The sequence below is a fragment of the Salvelinus sp. IW2-2015 genome, unplaced genomic scaffold (genome assembly GCF_002910315.2).
Source record: "Salvelinus sp. IW2-2015 unplaced genomic scaffold, ASM291031v2 Un_scaffold16391, whole genome shotgun sequence".
Classification (NCBI taxonomy): domain Eukaryota; kingdom Metazoa; phylum Chordata; class Actinopteri; order Salmoniformes; family Salmonidae; genus Salvelinus; species Salvelinus sp. IW2-2015.
This window is the reverse complement of record NW_019957564.1, coordinates 99,446-117,502: the sequence shown is the minus strand read 5'-3', so window position 1 is coordinate 117,502 and position 18,057 is coordinate 99,446. Positions and strand designations below refer to the sequence as shown.

Below are 18,057 nucleotides of genomic sequence, written 5' to 3'. Positions count from 1 at the left end.
TCAAGAACCAGCACCTCCTCCTGGGCAGACCTCAGCTCCTCCTGCCCTCCCCCAGCTCATCTCTTTTCTCCTCCTCCAGAGAGTCCCCTGCATTCCAATAGGAGTCATGTGGTGAGTGTCACTGCAAGGGGGGAGTGAGAGAGGAATAAGGAGGGAGTGCTGTGCTCCCTCTCACCCCCACACACCCTTCCACTCAGTCACCTACATAACCCCATGTTTATCCAAATGCTGAGCCTGGAGACTGAGCATCTTCTCCCAAKGAAGTGACATCATGACAAGGCCTCTATGTCGTCTGGAGCCACTGTCCTTCCTGTAACTAATGATGTCTGGTGCACAGAATGAAATATATGGATTTCTATGGTCTGGTGTCTCTCTGGTCACGTGACGTCATTCATACGGTGGCCACCAAGTCTCAAGTCTCCTCAATGGTGCTCAATGGTTGAGCACCATTGAGATTTCAGCCAATCATGGAGCTATACCAGACCTCTTCCCAAGCAGACAAATTCTATGAATACAGTCTAAGATAAGATAAGATAGATGAGCCTGTCATTTTAGATAATTAGACCATATAACTATGGTGGGACTAAGTCATAAGAGAATAGATATACTGTCATATTCAGCTATGTGTATTGAAACCCTATTGTGCTTTTTATATTGACTCTACTTGGAACAATTTATTATAAAACTTTTGTTTAAACCCTATAGCATTGTCAAGTGATGGGGACAGTACAAATAGAAAGAGAGAGAGAAGGATATTGTGTCCAATCCATGTATCTCTTAAAGTTGTCCTCTCTCCACTATCATGAGACCCTGCTAGGAGACATATTAGTGGGGAGTTCATCTATAAAAGTTATGTTTATTGTTAACTTTTCCTCAGCCAATACACTATTTCATGAGACAGTAGGGGAAGATAATGGTACTGTGTTCATTTATCAGAAGTGGAGAGAGGAAAGGTTGTGTATAATGGTGTGTGCACTTGGGTGCATGTTTGTGTGTGCGCATACACGCTTGCGTGCSTGTCTACCTTGCAGTCTCTGGATCTGTCTGGTAAAGCTCTCTGCCTGGTGAGCACTAGCCAGACGCTCGTCTTCCAACAGACCTGGGAACAGAGGAAAGAGGGAGAGAGGGGAGGAAGAGAAGAAGGGGGATATGAGAGGAGGAAATGTACAAGAGGAGGGAGAGAAAGGGGGAGGAGAGGAGGAACAAAGTGAGTACGCATGTGAGTCAGCAGAATGGACCATGGGGGGTCAGGGGTCAGGGACAACTGGCACAAGAASCATGACAGCTGAGCAGTAGGACCTCCCAACCCYCTCACGACCCAGCTGTGATGTCACAATGAACTAAACACCCAGCATGCAATCATGGCTACAGCTGTCACACACAGTCTCACACACACAGGCACACATACACTCACACTCACTCACTCAGACACACACAATTCCACACACTAAGACAAATACAGTCACACTCACACTCAGACACAAACTCTTCACTCACACACACACTCACTCTCACAAACAGCAACTCACCCTGGAGCTCCATGAAGCTCTCTTCATGTTGTTGAGACACCTCCCTGGCCTCCTCCAGCTCCAACACCAGCTGCAACACCTGGGACCTCAACTCCTCCAAGTCCTCCTCCTCTAACATTCCTCCTTCCACCTCCTCCTCCTCCTCCTCCTCCTCCACTTTCACCTCCTTCTCCTCTCCCTGCTCCTCCTGCTGGCCCTTCTCTCCGTTCCCCAACTCCACCTCCTTCTCTTTCTCCTCCTTCTCATCGTTCTCCTCCAGGGACTCTCTCTCTTTGGCCGTCAGCTTGTCCACAATGCCAGGCCTCTCCACCTTCAGGTCACATATGTCATCTAGAGAGAGAGGGATGGGGGAAAGGAGAGATAAAGATAGATAGAGTGTGAGAGAGAGAGAGAATTACTACCTCTGTAAACAGCTTAGTTTGCAAACTCCTGTCATACAGAGGTCTGTATTGGCCTACAAAGTGGTAGCAGTACTTCCTAACTCATTAACTCTGCTTCGTAGTATACCTCCTGGTGTTTGAAAGCTGAGAGGCAGCTGTGGTTCAACCCCCACCTCATTGCTTGTCTAGGCTTTGAGCCTCTTACCCCAACCCCAAAGCCTCAGCCCCCTCCACCTGCTGCCTTCCCCCCCCCCGGTTTGATCTCACCTGTGGTCGCCACAGAGACACTCTCCCCCCCCAAAGACTTCCACACACACACTCGTTCTTGCCCCCACACAGTCCCACCACCTGAGACTGCTGTCCTCAGACCAAAGCAAAGGCTGTTCAAGGCGAACTATTCCAAAGTAGTGTTATCTGTTCTATTACAGAGCCATCTAGTGGGAAACAGAGGAACAGTCAGAGAAACTAGAGGAACTCAAAACACCTCAATACACTCTCTATGGAGCTAATATGTCTCTTTAGAATCATCTAAAATAATGCTGAGTCAGCGAAGAAAGAATATTTATCTTTTGATAGACTTGAGTCCATTGCTTTATGCAATATATGAGGCTAGACTGCTTTCCATGTTAAAGAGATTATAGCTACAAGGAAAAAACTCAGAGAACAGCGTAGGACAGACAGAGAGCAGAGAGGGAGAGAGAGGGAGAGAGAGTCAGAGAGAGAGACAGACAGAGACAGCGTAGGAGAGAGAGAACAGAGGAGAGAGAGAAGAGAGAGCGAGAGAGAGAGAGCAGACAACACTTCCTCCTCTCTCACAACACACACACACACACACACCACACACCACACACACACTTCCTATTCCCTCTCTCACACTTTCCTCTCTTCTCTTCTCTCTCTCTATTCGCCTCTCTCTATTCCATTTCTCTCTCTCTCTCTCTTCTATTTCCCCTTCTCTCTATTTCCCTTTCGCTCCTCTTCCTTCTCCCTCTCTCCCTCTCTCCCCAGTCTCTCTTCTCCCCTCCCTCTCCTCCTCTGCCCTCTTCCCTCCCTCTTCCTCTCTCTCCCCTCTCCTCCTCTCTCATCCTCTCTTCGCATCCTCCTTTTCTCTTCTCCCCTCCTCTCCTCTTCCTCCGTCTCTCTTCTCTTCTCTCTCTGCTCTTCCTCCTCTCTCACTCTTCTTTCTCTCTATTCGCCTCCTCTCCCTCTTCTCCTCTGTCTTCTCCTCCTTCTTCCTCTTCGTCGCCTTCTTTCTCCTTCTCTCTCTGTCTCTGTTCACGGTCGGCCTCCCCGCTCTTCTCGCTTCCTTCTCTCGTTCTTTTTTCCTCTCTTTCTATTCCTCTCTCTAATCTTCCCCTTCCTCCCCTCTCTCCTCTTCTATTCCGTCCCTCCTCTCACCCCTCTCCTTAAATTCAATATCAATTGCCTTTTAATGGCATGAACGTAACAATGTGAATTTGCAAAGCTTATTTTGGATATTTACAATATTGAAATATAAATTAAAAATGAAAATCAAAATTGTCAACGGGACAACAGTTACAACAATAACCAAGGGTCAAAATAACCATACATTCAACAATTGCATTGCCTCCTTGCTTCCGCACCACGCTTTTTCAGTTTCTGCCCACCAAATTTCTCTATGGGATTGAGGTCAGCTTTGTGATGGGCCACTCCAACACCTTGACTTCGTTGTCCTTAAGCCATTTTGCCACAACTTTGGAAGTAATGCTTGGGGTATTTGTATTTGGAGACCCGTTTGCGAACCAAGCTTAACTTCCTGACTGATGTCTTTGAGATGTTCTTATGATATCCACATAATTCTGTCCTCATTGATGTCATCTATTGTGTGAAGTGCACCAGTCCCTCTGCAGCAAAGCACCCTCAACATGAGATGCCCGCCACCCCGGCTCACTTTAGGAAGGTGTCTTCGGTGCGAGCCTTGTCCGCCTCCTTCCAAACATAACGATGGTCATTTGGCCAAACAGTTATTTTTATTTAATCAAGACAGAGGACAATTTCTCCAAAAAGTACAATCTGTTCCCCATGGTGCAGGTGCAAACCGGTAGTCTGGCTATGGCGTGGAGCAGTGGCTTTCTCCGTAACTGAGCTGCCTTTCAGTTATGTCGATATAGGACTCGTTATTACTGTGGTATAGATACTTTGACCTGTTTCCTCCAGCATCTTTCACAAGGTCCAGCGTGTGTGGATGACTTGCACTTTCGCACCAAATGACGTTCATCTTAGGAGACAGAACGCGCTCCTTCCTGAGTGGTCCCATGGGTAGTACTTGCGTACTATTGTTTGTACAGATGAACGTGGTACCTTCAGGCTTTGTGGAAATTGCCCCCAAGTGAGACCAGACTTGTGGAGGTCTACAATTGGAGGTCTTCGCTGATTTTCTTTAGATTTCCCATGATGTCAGCAAAGAGGCACGAAGTGAACGGTGGCTTGTTGAAATACATCCACAGGTACACCTCCAATTGACTCAAATGATGTGAATTAGCCTATCAGAAGCTTCTAAAGCCAGGACATCATTTTCTGGAATTTTCCAAGCTGTTTAAAAGCACTGTCAATTTAGTGTATGTAAACTTCTGACCCACTGGAATTGTGATTCAGTGAATTATAAGTGAAATAATCTGTCTGTAAACAATTGTTGGAAAAATGACTTGTGTCATGCAGAAAGTAGATGTTTTTACCGACTTGCCAAAATGATAATTTGTTAACAARWAATTTGTGGAGTGGTTGAAAAACAAGTTTTAATGACTCCAACCTAAGTGTATGTAAACTTCCGACTTCAACTGTACATCATGGCTGACAGGTGCTGGTTTCTATATATATTTCTATATCCCGTTCTCRTGCTCTCTCACACACTTCCTCTCAATTAAATTAAATTCAATTCAAGCTGCCTTATTGGCATGGGAAACATATTGTCAAAGCAAGTGAAGTAGATAATAAACAAAAGAGAAATCAACAATAAAAAAATKAACAGTAAACATTACACTCACAGAAGTTCCAAAATAATAAAGACATTTCAAATGTCATATTATGTCTATATACAGTGTTGTAACAATGTGCAAATCGTTAAAGTACAAAAGGGAAAATAAATAAACATAAATATGGATTGTATTTACAATGGTGTTTGTTCTTCACTAGTTGCCCTTTTCTTGTGGCAACAGGTCACAAATCTTGATGCTGTGATGGCACACTGTGGTATTTCACCCAGTAGGTATGGGAGTTTATCAAAATCAGGTTTGTTTTCGAATTCTTTGTGAATCTGTGGGAAATATGTATCTCGAATACGGTCATACATTTGGCAGGAGGTTAGAAAGTGCAGCTCAGTTTCCACCTCATTTTGTGGACTGTGTGCACATAGTCTGTCTTCTCTCTGTAGGTGATGGCTTTGTTATGGAAGGKTTGGGAATCGCTTCCTTTTAGGTGGTTGTAGAACTTAACGGCTCTTTTCTGGATTTTGATAATTAGCGGGTATCGGCCTAATTCTGCTCTGCATACATTATTTGGTGTTCTACGTTGTACAGGGGATATTTTTGCAGAATTCTGCATGCAGTGTCTCAATYTGGTGTTTGTCCCATTTGTGAATTCTTGGTTGGTGAGCAGACCCCAAACCTCACAACCATAAAGGGCAATGGGTTCTATAACTGATTCAAGTATTTTTAGCCAGATCCTAATTGGTAAGTCGAATTTTATGCTCCTTTTGAAGGCATAGAAGGCCCTTCTTGCCTTGTCTCTCAGATCGTTCACAGCTTTGTGGAAGTTACCTGTGGCGCTGATGTTTAGGCCAAGGTATGTATAGTTTTTTGTGTGCTCTAGGGCAACGGTGTCTAGATGGAAATTGTATTTGTGGTCCTGGCGACTGGACCTTTTTTGGAACACCATTTTTTTGGTCTTACTGAGATTTACTGTCAGGGCCCAGGTCTGGCAGAATCTGTGCAGAAGATCTAGTTGCTGCTGTAGGCCCTCCTTGGTGGGTGACATCAGCAAAGAGTAGACATTTGACTTCAGATTCTAGTAGGGTGAGCCCGGGTGCTGCAGACTGTTCTAGTGCCCTCGCCAATTCGTTAATATATATGTTGAGGAGGTTGGGGCTTAAGCTGCATTCCTGTCTCACTCCACGGCCCTGTGGGAAGAAATGTGTGTGTTTTTTACCAATTTTTATTTGTTGACTTGACTTGTTGTTTGTGTACATGGATTTTATAATGCCATGTGTTTTTCCCCCAACACCACTATCCATTCATTTATATAGCAGACACTCATGCCAAGTTGAGTCAAAGGCTTTTTTTTTTATCAACAAAGCATGAGAAGGCTTTGCTTTTGTTTTGGTTTGTTTGTTTGTCAATTAGCCTGTGCAGGGTGAATATGTGGTCTTCAATTACATTGAGATGATTTCTGACATGCTGTTCCTTCTTTTTCCGTAGTGTATTTCTGTATTGTTTTCGTGATTCACCATAGTGAAGGCGTAGACTAAGGTTTTCTGGGACTTTATGTTTTTGGTTGGACAGGTTCCTCAATTTCTTTCTTAGGTTTTTGCATTGTTCATCAAACCATTTGTCATTGTTGTTAATTTTCTTTTGTTTTCTGTTTGAATTTTTTTGATTTGATAGGGAAGCTGAAAGGTCAAATATACCGTTTAGATTTTCTACTGCCAAGTTTACACCTTCGCTATTACAGTGGAACGTTTTGTCCAGGAAGTTGTCTAAAAGGGATTGAATTTGTTGTTGCCTAATTGCTTTTTGGTAGGTTTCCACACAAAATTCCTTCCATCTGTAGTATTTCTTAATATTACTCAGTTCCTTTGGCTTTGATGCCTCATGATTGAGTATTGCTCTGTTCAAGTAGACTGTGATTTTGCTGTGATCGGATAGGGGTGTCAGTGGACTGACTGTGAATGCTCTGAGAGACTCGAGGTCAATAATAAAGTAGTCTTCAGTACTACTGCCAAGAGATGAGCTATAGGTGTACCTACCATAGGAGTCCCCTCGAAGGCTACCATTGACTATGTACATACCCAGCATGCGACAGAGATGCAGGAGTTGTGACCTGTTTTGTTGGTTATGTTGTCATAGTTGTGCCTAGGGGGGCATATGGGGGAGGGAATGCTGTCACCTCCAGGCAGGTGTTTGTCCCCATGTGTGCTGAGGATGTCAGGTTCTGGTCCAGTTCTGTCATTTAGGTCATCACAGACTAGTACATGTCCCTGGGCCTGGAAGTGATTGATTTCCCCCTCCAGGATGGAGAAGCTGTCTTCATTAAAGTATGGGGATTCTAGTGAGGGGATATAGATAGATATAGGGGCGGCAGGGTAGCCTTGTGGTTAACGCGTTAGACTAGTAWCCGAAAGGTTGCAAGATCGAATCCCTGAACCGACAAGGTAAAAATCTGTCGTTCTGCCCCTGAACAAGGCAGTTAACCCACTGTTCCTAGGCTGTCATTATAAATAAGAATTTGTTCTTAACTGATTTGCCTAGTTATATAAAGGTAAAATAAAGAGAGCACACAGGAGGATGTTAAGATCATTTCCTGTCACACCCTGATCTGTTTCACCTGTCCTCGTTATTGTCTCCACCCCCTCCAGGTGTCGCTTGTTTTCCCCAGTGTATTTATCCCTGTATTTCCTGTCTCTCTTTGCCAGTTCGTCTTGTATGTTTCCAAGTCAACCAGCATTTTTCCCATTCTCCTGCTTTTTGCATTCTACTTTTTCTAGTCCTCCCGGTTTTGACCCTTGCATGTTTCTGGACTCTGTACCTGCCTGCCTGACCATTCTCCCTGCCTTGACCACAAGCCTGTCTGCCACTCTGTACCTCCTGGACTCTGATCTGGTTATGACCTTTTTGCCTGTCCACAACCATTCTCTTGCCTACCACTTTGGATTAATAAACATTGTAAGACTCCAACCATCTGCATCTGGGTCTCGCCTTGTGCCTTGATATTTCCTTTTGAATTTCTAGCCAAATGTAAAATATTCCTGTTTTGATTAATTTAATAGAGCGAGTTAGGTCTGCTCTATACCAAATTAGCATAGCCAGTGGGTCCGTCTCCTCTATACCATGTTTCTTGTAGGATGACAATGTCTGTATTTCCGATTTCTTTGATGAAGTCCAGGTTCCTGCTCTTTAGGCCAAAGGCAGATGACCTCAGGCCTTGGATATTCCAGGATGAGATAGTGAAGGGTTTCTGTTCCATAAAGTGTCCGATGTTGTTGGTTGTGTGGTTTGGCATCAGGCCAGTAAGTGTGAGCAGAGCCTGCTGAGCATCTGGTACATGCCATTGGCTTTGGCTAGTGTAAGAGTGGGGGTTGGGCCTGTTTACCCGCTCACGGCCTGGGCGTATGTGTGACTTCCATGTTGAGGACCTCTTTGCGAGAATGGGGGGCATGGGGTGGGCAGGAGGGGCATAGGTCTGATCTGAGGGGGCCTACATGGGGTGTCAGCATGGTTGACTTGGGGGGGTGTTGATTGGTTGGGGTGGGGGTGTGGCTGGTGTTGTGGTCTGGATGTAGGTCCTCTCGGCCTGGGTCCTCTATGTGTAGGTCCATGGGGGGGGTCCCGCAGGTCTGGGAGAGTGTCTTACTGGTCTGGGCAGGGTGTCTATTGATTTGTTGCTCCTGTGTGAGGTGTTGGGGCTGTGTTTGAGAGCGATGTCCTTTAGGGTCCGGGCGAAAGTGGGCACTGCTGCCTTGTATAGGTGGACCTGGTCATAGAGGCTGTTCAAGTCCAGGGTGGAGTGGTGGGCCCGGAAAACATTTGGTTTTGAGGCACAGTCACGGGAAATACTTGTGTTTWCCCGCTGTATGGTAACAGGGTGGAAGTCTTTTCGTGGTAGCAGGGTGGAGATAACCACTTGTGCATTGGGGAAAGTAGAAGAAGCTTTTTCAATCACTCCCTTCAGTGCTGTGGCCACCCTTTCCTGCTGTGCGCTCAGGTCGTTTGTGTCTGTGTGTTTTATTATGTGGCTAGGTGAACCTAGTTGGTCCTCAGACAGAAGGTCTAGGGCGCGCTGGGTGTTTGGACACCAGAGTTTAGACACACTGTGTTTGGGAAAACATATTTTTTTCTTGTATATATTTCCCATTTGAGTCCATAAGGAGTACAATCTGTGTCTTGTGTATGTCCTCAGTGGGTGTGGGGGTGTTGTCAGGAGGGCTATCAGGGTGGCTGACAGGGGGGGCTTGGGGTTCTTCATTTGTCTGTCCCACTGTGATTTCGACGCTATGGTCAGGGGTGGACTGTTCTGCTGTGGTGTCGAGACTTTTGTCGGGAGCTGAGGTGGGCTGTTCTGCTGGCTCTCCTCAGGGGTGGCCACCTCTCTAGTAGGTTGTTCTCTGTCACATGCCATCCCCCTCACACTCTCCTCCAGCAGTCTGATCCTCTCCAGTGTTCTGTTCTTCTCTTGCTTCTTCTCCTGGAGATGTTGTCTCATTATAGTCCAGAGTGCAGATATGTCTCTCTCCACCTCCAGCTCTCCGGGTCTGGTTAAGGGGGTGTTGTTGTTCTGGACTGTTGTCTGGGTCTGTGCTGACTGGAGTGTAATCACCTGCTGTTCCAGTTCCACCTGCCTTACCTCCAGCTGGGTAAATGTATCCTTCATTTCAATGAGGGAGTAGTACTCTGTGCTGGGAGGTTGACTTTCCGCTTGGGGTTGCTCGTCTGTGGGGTTATATAATGAAGAGGTCTGGTCTGACCGGCTCGGGGTGGGGGTAGCTTTCTCAAGGGAGAGCTTCTCCTGCTGGGGCAATTTTTGATGAGGTGAAAGTCCAGCTGAAACTGTTTGGGGTTGCCCTGTACCAATACTGTTCCAGACTTATAGAGATTTATATTAGCTGACTCAGAGTCCTCAGTATCCTGAGTTTCAACCCATCGCTACACCCCCCCCCCCCCCCTCTTAACAGAGCGGTAGTGTGTTAATATAGCACTGTGCCATGCCAGGGGATGGTCTGGTTAATATAGCACTGTGCCATGCCAGGGGATGGTCTGTGTCAATATAGCACTGTGCCATGCCAGGGGATGGTCTGTGTTAATATAGCACTGTGCCATGCCAGGGGATGGTCTGTGTTAATATAGCACTGTGCCATGCCAGGGGATGGTCTGGTTAATATAGCACTGTGCCATGCCAGGGGATGGTCTGTGTTAATATAGCACTGTGCCATGCCAGGGGATGGTCTGTGTAATATAGCACTGGTGCATCCAGGGGTGGTCTGGTTAATATAGCACTGTGCCATGCCAGGGTGGTCTGGTTTAATATAGCACTGTGCCATGCCAGGGGATGGTCTGTGTTAAATATAGCACTGTGCCATGCCAGGGGGTGGTCTGGTTAATATAGCACTGTGCCATGCCAGGGGATGGTCTGTGTTAATATAGCACTGTGCCATGCCAGGGGGTGGTCTGGTTAATATAGCACTGTGCCATGCCAGGGGATGGTCTGTGTGGAAGATTAAGTTGCTTATGTTCCCATTTTTTTAACAGTCAGCAAAAAGTGTCTCTTGATTTTCCATATGGAGGTTCATTTTGTACTATTTTCTTGCCTTGTCATTTTTTTACATACAGTATTTTAATTACCTCTGAACAGCGGGAGGCAGCTTCAAAGCCCTCTGCATTTGTTTGGGGTAGCCTGTTTGATTCTCCTGCCAATGTTGGGCTAAAGGGCTCTGACACCTCTCACTTGACACGTCAGTGCTAATTGGAGTTGTATCAAGCTTGGTAGCCTTAACTTAGCATTCAGTCCTTATAAAGCAAAATATATCATTGTAGTGTATTTCAGGTAGTGGTTCCCCTCAAGGGTCAGACTCAGCCCCCCTCTAAATCACTGGCTAATTAAACTCTCTTTACCTCTCTCTGCTGATGTAAGTGATGGTGAAAGGAGGTGATGCGTGTGTGTCTGCTGCAGTCTCCTAAGTGCGTCACCACTGCCCAGACGGACTCTCACACACAGAGAGATGAAACATGATGGGTTAGAGAGAGTGTAACCTTCCATTCCTAAGACATGAGGCTGAGGTCTCATTTACTAGCTGTGTATGCATGTGGGTGTGTGTTATTGGCCAATTAACTGGAACACACAGAGTTCTGGTAAAGCCATTGGCTGACAATAGTTCCAGTTAAATCAATCAAAATTCTAGTGAAAGCATGTGTGTGTGCATGCGTACCTGTGGCCAAGTGTGCAAGTGTACGTGTACGTGTGTGCATACCTGAGAATACACCAGATGTGTCTTATCCCTTTGGATTGAAAACATATACATAATACAGGCAGCACAACAAGCCAACACCTGTTTATAAACAAACAGTCAACAACAGGTTATAATCAGATGAACACACGCACACACACACACAGCTCAGTGAAGATGGCTCACAGTAGATGAGTCTACTGGTGAATATGAATAATTTACAACTAAAGAAGGAGGCTATGTATTAGGCAATTAGCAGTCTACCTCCTACCTCCAGCCATAGCCCAGTACCTCCATCACACAGACACTGACCTCTCCCTCTCACAAACACACACTATTTCATAGCCGATCTCTCCATGGTACACACACCCATCCAGAGGGCTAACGTCCTGCGGCTGACAGTGGCACGTCAAAGAGCTCAATACTCTGTGAGTACTCTATSTACTCAGTGAGTACTGCATTCTTACATAACATGCTTGACACAGTTCCCTATAAACCCTCCACTCTCTGCTCTCTGGTGTCACCACTCTGATCAAAGGTGATACAGAGACACAGGAGAACATCTCCATTTGAGCTCCATGTAAACAGACCTGATATTGAGGTGGCTATACTGTATATAGCAGGCTGCAATAGCACAGCAGAGCACTGTGGGAAATTAAATCAATGATCTTACTGTAAGAGCATACTTAGGCCTGGTTTCATTTCACCCCCTAGTCCCTAGCCCCTCTTGTCCCCTTTGAAGTGATTGTTCAATGTGGGTGAGGCCTTAGGAAACAACGTTGTCTAATTCTAGGATGCATAGACTAGTAAGGATGCAGCCTGTGTATGTAAGGGTACTGTATCCTGACATAAGTCATTTCCTGTTTTTGAAAGATAACTTGTGTCTTTTCATTGTGAGTTCTGGGTTTGTGGCAACTTCGTATTAGGAAGGAAATTTCATTGAATTCATTCCCAAGTCCGTCTTCCAACCCAGATCTACTCAAATGAAAGACATGACACACTTATCCAATGTTAGCCTCGGAGAAAGAAACTCAGACTTCWTWTTTTTTTTTWAACACAGCATAACAATTATCAAGAATATCTGGAGGCCCTGGTTTGGTCTGGATTTAACAGTGATGCCTAAAAGCTAGCAAGGCCAATCTATTTGTAATCAAATGTAATGAGTTGTCGAAGGGAGACGAGACAGGAGTAAAACCACACACATCTGGGACAGAGSAATGTGAGGGAAACGCATGATTTCAAAGATGGTTAGAGTAACTCTACAGTGCCTTCCGGAAGTATTCATACCCCTTGACTTATTTTGTTAGTTACAGCCTGAATTAAACATTTATTAAATAGATTTTTTCTCTCACCCATCTACACACAATACCCCATAATGACAAAGTGAAAACATGTTTTTAGAAATCTTTTTTTTATTTTTTTATTACAGCTTTCAGTCTTTCTGTAAGAGCTTTACAAACATTTGCACATTATTCTTTTTTATATTCTTCAAGCTCTGTCAAGTTGGCTGTTGATCATTGCTAGACAGAAACATTTCAAGTCTTGCCATAGATTATCCAGCCGAATTAAGTCTAAACTACAACTAGGCCACTCAGGAACATTCAATGTCGTCTTGGTAAGCAACTCCAGTGTATATTTGGCCATGTGTTTTAGGTTATTGTCCTGCTAAAAGGTGAATTTGTTTCCCCAGTTTTTGTTGGGAAGCAGACTGAACCAGGTTTTCCTCTCAGATTTTGCCTGTCATAAACTCTATTCCGTTTATTTTTATCCTAAAAAAAACTCCCTAGGCCTTGCCTATGACAAGTATACCCATAACATGATGCTGCCACCACCGTGCTTGAAAATATGAAGAGTGGTACTCTCCAAACATAGCGCTTTGTATTCACGACAATAAGTTCATTTCTTTGCCACATCTTTTGCAGTTTTACTTTAGTGCCTTATTGCAAACAGGATGCATCTTTCGGAATATTTGTATTCTCGGCTACCTTCTTTTCACTCTGTCATTTAAATTTGTGTATTCCATTTTAGGCGAAAGTTGAAAAAAAGTGTCCGATCCTTTTGTTAGTGCATTGATAAACCATCCAAAGTGTTACTAATAACTTCACCATGCTCAAAGTGATATTCAATGTCTGTTCATTTTTTTTTTTACCCATCTACCAATAGGTTCCCTTCATTGTGAGGCATTGGAAAACCTCCCTGGTCTTTGTGGTTGAATCTGTGTTTGAAATCCACTGCTTGACTGAGGGACCTTACAGATAATTGTATGTGTGGGGTATAGAGATGAGCCTTACGACAGGCCATTGCAAATATGGTTATGTGCCATTTTCAAGGTAATTTAGGGTGAAGTGATTGAAACCATTTTATTCATTTCCTCACGGTTCCCTCCCCTCTTGTTTGTTTGTTTTGTTGAACCTTTATTTAACCTTCTTACCCCTCCTCCTCCTCCCCCTCCTCCTCCTCCTCCTCCTCCTCTCTGCAATCAACTCAGCGCCCTAACATCCTTCTGGTCTTCCACAGGACTGACTGATTGGTCAGGGCTTCTGGCAGGCGACCAATGATGTCCCTGCTACAACAGCATCACTGTCACAGGGATCATTCAATAATCACTCATCATCACTGTCTGACCCTTTTCTCTCGCCCCTCTCKCTATCCATCTCTTTCTCTACTCCTTATTCCTCGCCTAACCTTCTCTTGACCCCTGTTCTCCCGCCCTCTTTCCATATCATCCCCCTTTGCCTCCCTCTCTTCTTTCTCTCTGCTAGCCCTCCCTTGCACCGTCTCTCTCTCTCTAAGAAACACAATACTCATTCTAAAGACAGAGTTTGACATTGAAATGCTCCTGGCAAGATGAAATAGACGTGTCTCTTTCTTCTGTCTGACTGAGAAGCCACAGTTAGAACAGAGCCCAAATAACAACCATAACCACAATTATCTCCCTTCTACACAACTGTGACTGTAAATAATGACCCCCCTCCCCACCGTTCATAATCCCAGACCTGTCCCTCTTCGTGTCCACATGACGAAGGGACAATCACAGTGGCTGGTGGTTTGGAGGTGAAGGGGGGAGGGGGGGTCTGCGATGGCAGAATGAGTCATACCTCACCACTGCGTCAGAAAACAGCACCTTGGTAACCATGGCCACACTCTCTTCTCTGCATACAGTATGCTACACATGCATCCTATCACACAGAAAGCAGCTTATTTATGCACTCATAGAGATACACCCACTTTAAAATACACATGAGGAGACTCGAGTCTTACACACTTGATCCCATCACTGCAATGGGATCCCATCACTGCAATGTTATATCAAATATGGGTTTATGGCTACAGACAATTTGATTGCAGGGWACTCAGGGGAAYAGAACTAGAGCAATCKTACAGGTATAATAGGTAAATAAGCTACTGAAACAATAACTGGGAGTCAGAGCAGGAGTAATGTCATCTCCTAACCGTGGATAGGGAMGACGGGTGACTATTAGGSACATGAAYGCAAAAGAGCAGTAAAAACCACAACATCAATYACAGAGTTYGAGACATACAGACTTAGCGAAGGCTATGATTCCAGCACACACGTACATACAAACACACCCTACAGTCTCCTTAGCATGCAGACACCTGAAGTTACTGTCCTCTGGGGGTGTAAAGCTGATGATTCAGGTACAATTCACTTCTGTCTGAATAGCATGTTTCACTAAGACACCATCTGTCACACAATGCTTTGGTTCCAACCTGACTCCACTCAAAGTAAAGCAATWAAAAAAGACATGACTTCCTCTTTCTCTGTTCTGACCACTCCAACACCCTCTGCAATATACTGTAAATTGCCCTGATACAGAGGAATTCAACCCAACGTAAATTGGCTTAATCTAGCAGTAAATTAGCCTGCCTTGAAGCGGCACCTTTTTTACAAAGGCACACAGGGCAGCCCTCTTAGCCTGTATAAAGAGTGATGTACTGCAGGTTAATGTGTATGTGGGACCTCTCACTCACTGGAAATAAACAGGCAGTGTTACAGCCGCCTCTAAAAGACGGCTATGTATAGAAAGTTCACCCACTGTGGCTGCGGCTGAAATGGCACCCTATTCCCTATATACACTACTTTTGACCAGTGCACTATAGGGGAAAAGGGTACCATTTAGAATCAGACTATGAATAGAAAGTCAATACGAGTGAAGGGTGGCCACGGAGTGCCTGTCAATAAATATTTGTGACAGCCCAGGCTAAAATAGACTGCTGGGATATGGGCCGCTGGGCTGGGGGGAGGACAAACTATGACCCCTTTCAGCATGTCTAGTCACTTACTTTATCCTTTCTCTCTCTCACTTGCCCATTCATATTATTTCTGATGGATTAAGGTAAGGTGAATTAAAGATGGATACGTTTTTCAGTCCTTTTTCCTAATCTATACAATTTACGTGCCCCCAGACGATTCTGTTTTTTTGTTTGTTTATAACTTATTTTTTTACTTATTTTGTACATAATGTTGACGCGACCGTCTCTTATGACCGAAAATAACTTCTAGACATCAGGACTGCGATTACTCACCACAGACTAGCAGAATCCTTTTTTTCCTTTCACGACTCTGACGAGCCCGACGCGAAGGATACACAGCTTCCCCGGGAACAGGCCCTGATCCCCGTGATCTGCGTGAAGAGGAGGCGGAGAAAGAGGGGCCAAAGAGTGGGCTGCCATCTGAGAATTCGTAGGCGGTCGAATAAACCCCCACTTCCCTCCATTCTGCTAGCAAACATGCAATCCTTGGAGAATAAAATCAACGAGTTACGCGGAAGATTAAACTACCAACGGGACATTAAAACTGTAACATCTTATGCTTCACGGAGTCGTGGCTGAATAACGACAATATCAACATACAGCTGGCTGGTTATACAATGTACCGGCAGGATAGAACAGCGGCGTCTGATAAGAGAAGGGGCGGCGGACTATGTATTTTTGTAAATAACAGCTGGTGCACGATATCTAAGGAAGTCTCGAGCTATGTTTTGCCTGAGGTAGAATATCTCATGATAAGCTGTAGACCACACTACCTACCGAGAGAGTTTTCATCTGTATTCTTCGTAGCTGTTTACATACCACCACAGTCAGAGGCTGGCACTAAGACAGCACTCAATGAGCTGTATTCCGCCATAAGCAAACAAGAAAATGCTCACCCAGGTCAACATTCACAAGGCCACAGGGCCAGACGGATTACCAGGACGTGTACTGCGAGCATGTGCTGACCAACTGGCAAGTGTCTTCACTGATATTTTCAACCTCTCCCTGTCCCCGCTCCTAGTAGCCGGGGACTTTAATGCAGGGAAATTTAAATCCGTTTGACCAAACATTCTATCAGCATGTTAAATGTGCAACCAGAGGCTGTGGACCACCTCTAACTCTGGACCACCTCTACTCCACATACAGAGACGCATACAAATCTCTCCCTCGCCCTCCATTTGGCAAATCTGACCATAATTCTATCCTTCTGATTCCTCCTTACAAGCAAAAATGAAAGCAGAAAGCACCAGTGACTAGATCAATAAAAAAGTGGTCAGATGAAGCAGATGCTAAACTACAGGACTGTTTTGCTAGCACAGACTGGAACATGTTCCAGGATTCCTCCGATGGCATTGAGGAGTACACCACATCAGTCATTGGATTCATTAATAAGTGCATCCATGACGTCATCCCCACAGTGACCGTTCTTACATACCCCAACCAGAAGTCATGGATTACAGGCAGCATCTGCACTGAGCTAAAGGCTAGAGCTGCCGCTTTCAAGGAGCGGGACTCTAACCCAGAAGCTTATAAGAAATCCAGCTATGCCCTCCGACGAACCATCAAACAGGCAAAGCGTAAATACAGGACTAAGATCGAATCGTACTACACTGGCTCTGATCGCTGATGCTCGTCGGATGTGGCAGGCTTGCAAACCATTACAGACTACAAAGGGAAGCACAGCCCGAGAGCTGCCCAGTTACACGAGCTTACCAACGACGCTAAACTACTTCTATGCTCGCTTCGAGGCAAATAACACTGAAACATGCTTGAAAGCACCAGCTGTTCCGGAAGACTGTGTGATCACGCTCTCCGCAGCTGATGTGCGGAAGACCTTTAAACAGGCAACATTCACAAGGCCACAGCGCCAGCGGATTACCAGGACGTGTACTGCGAGCATGTGCTGACCAACTGCAAGTGTCTTCACTGATATTTTCAACCTCTCCCTGTCCAAATCTGTAATACCAACATGTTTTAAGCAGACCACCATAGTGCCTGTGCCCAAGAACACTAAGGTAACCTGCCTAAATGACTACCGACACGTAGCACTCACGTCTGTAGCCATGAAGTGCTTTTAAAGGCTGGTCATGGCTCACATCAACCCCATCATCCAGAAACCCTAGACCCACTCCAATTTCATACCGCCCCAACAGATCCACAATGATGCAATCTCTATTGCACTCCACACTGCCCTTTCTCACCTGGACAAAAGGAACACCTATGTGAGAATGCTATTCATTGACTACAGCTCAGCGTTCAACACCGTAGTGCCTCAAAGCTCATCAATAAGCTAAGGACCCTGGGACTAAACACCTCCCTCTGCAACTGAATCCTGGACTTCCTGATGGCGCCCCCATGTGGTAAGGGTAGGTAACAACACATCCGCCACACTGATCCTCAACACAGGGCCCCTCAGGGGTGCGTTCTCAGTCCCCTCCTGTACTCCCTGTTCACTCATGACTGCATGGTCAGGCACGACTCCAACACCATCAAGTTTGCCGATGACACAACAGTGGTAGGCCTAATCACAACAACACGAGACAGCCTATAGGGAGGAGGTCAAAGACCTGGTCATGTGGTGCCAGGACAACAACCTCTCCCTCAACATGATCAAGACAAAGAGAGATTGACTACAGGAAAAGAGAGACCAAGCACGCCCCCATTCTCATCGACGTGCTGCAGTGGAGCAGGTTGAGAGCTT

General features: G+C 45.4%; 1 protein-coding gene across 1 annotated transcript in view; it reads right to left on the bottom strand.

The window, feature by feature from the left end:
- The window catches only part of LOC112080587 (coiled-coil domain-containing protein 136), a 53,610-nt gene that overhangs the window by 18,883 nt on the left and 16,670 nt on the right, over positions 1–18,057 (bottom strand). The window contains exons 3-4 of the mRNA XM_024146386.2: positions 1,530–1,859; positions 951–1,099 (exon numbers count right to left, since the gene is read on the bottom strand). Of these exons, the coding sequence (XP_024002154.2) occupies positions 951–1,099; positions 1,530–1,859 (479 nt within the window). The remainder of the gene's footprint in view (positions 1–950; positions 1,100–1,529; positions 1,860–18,057) is intronic.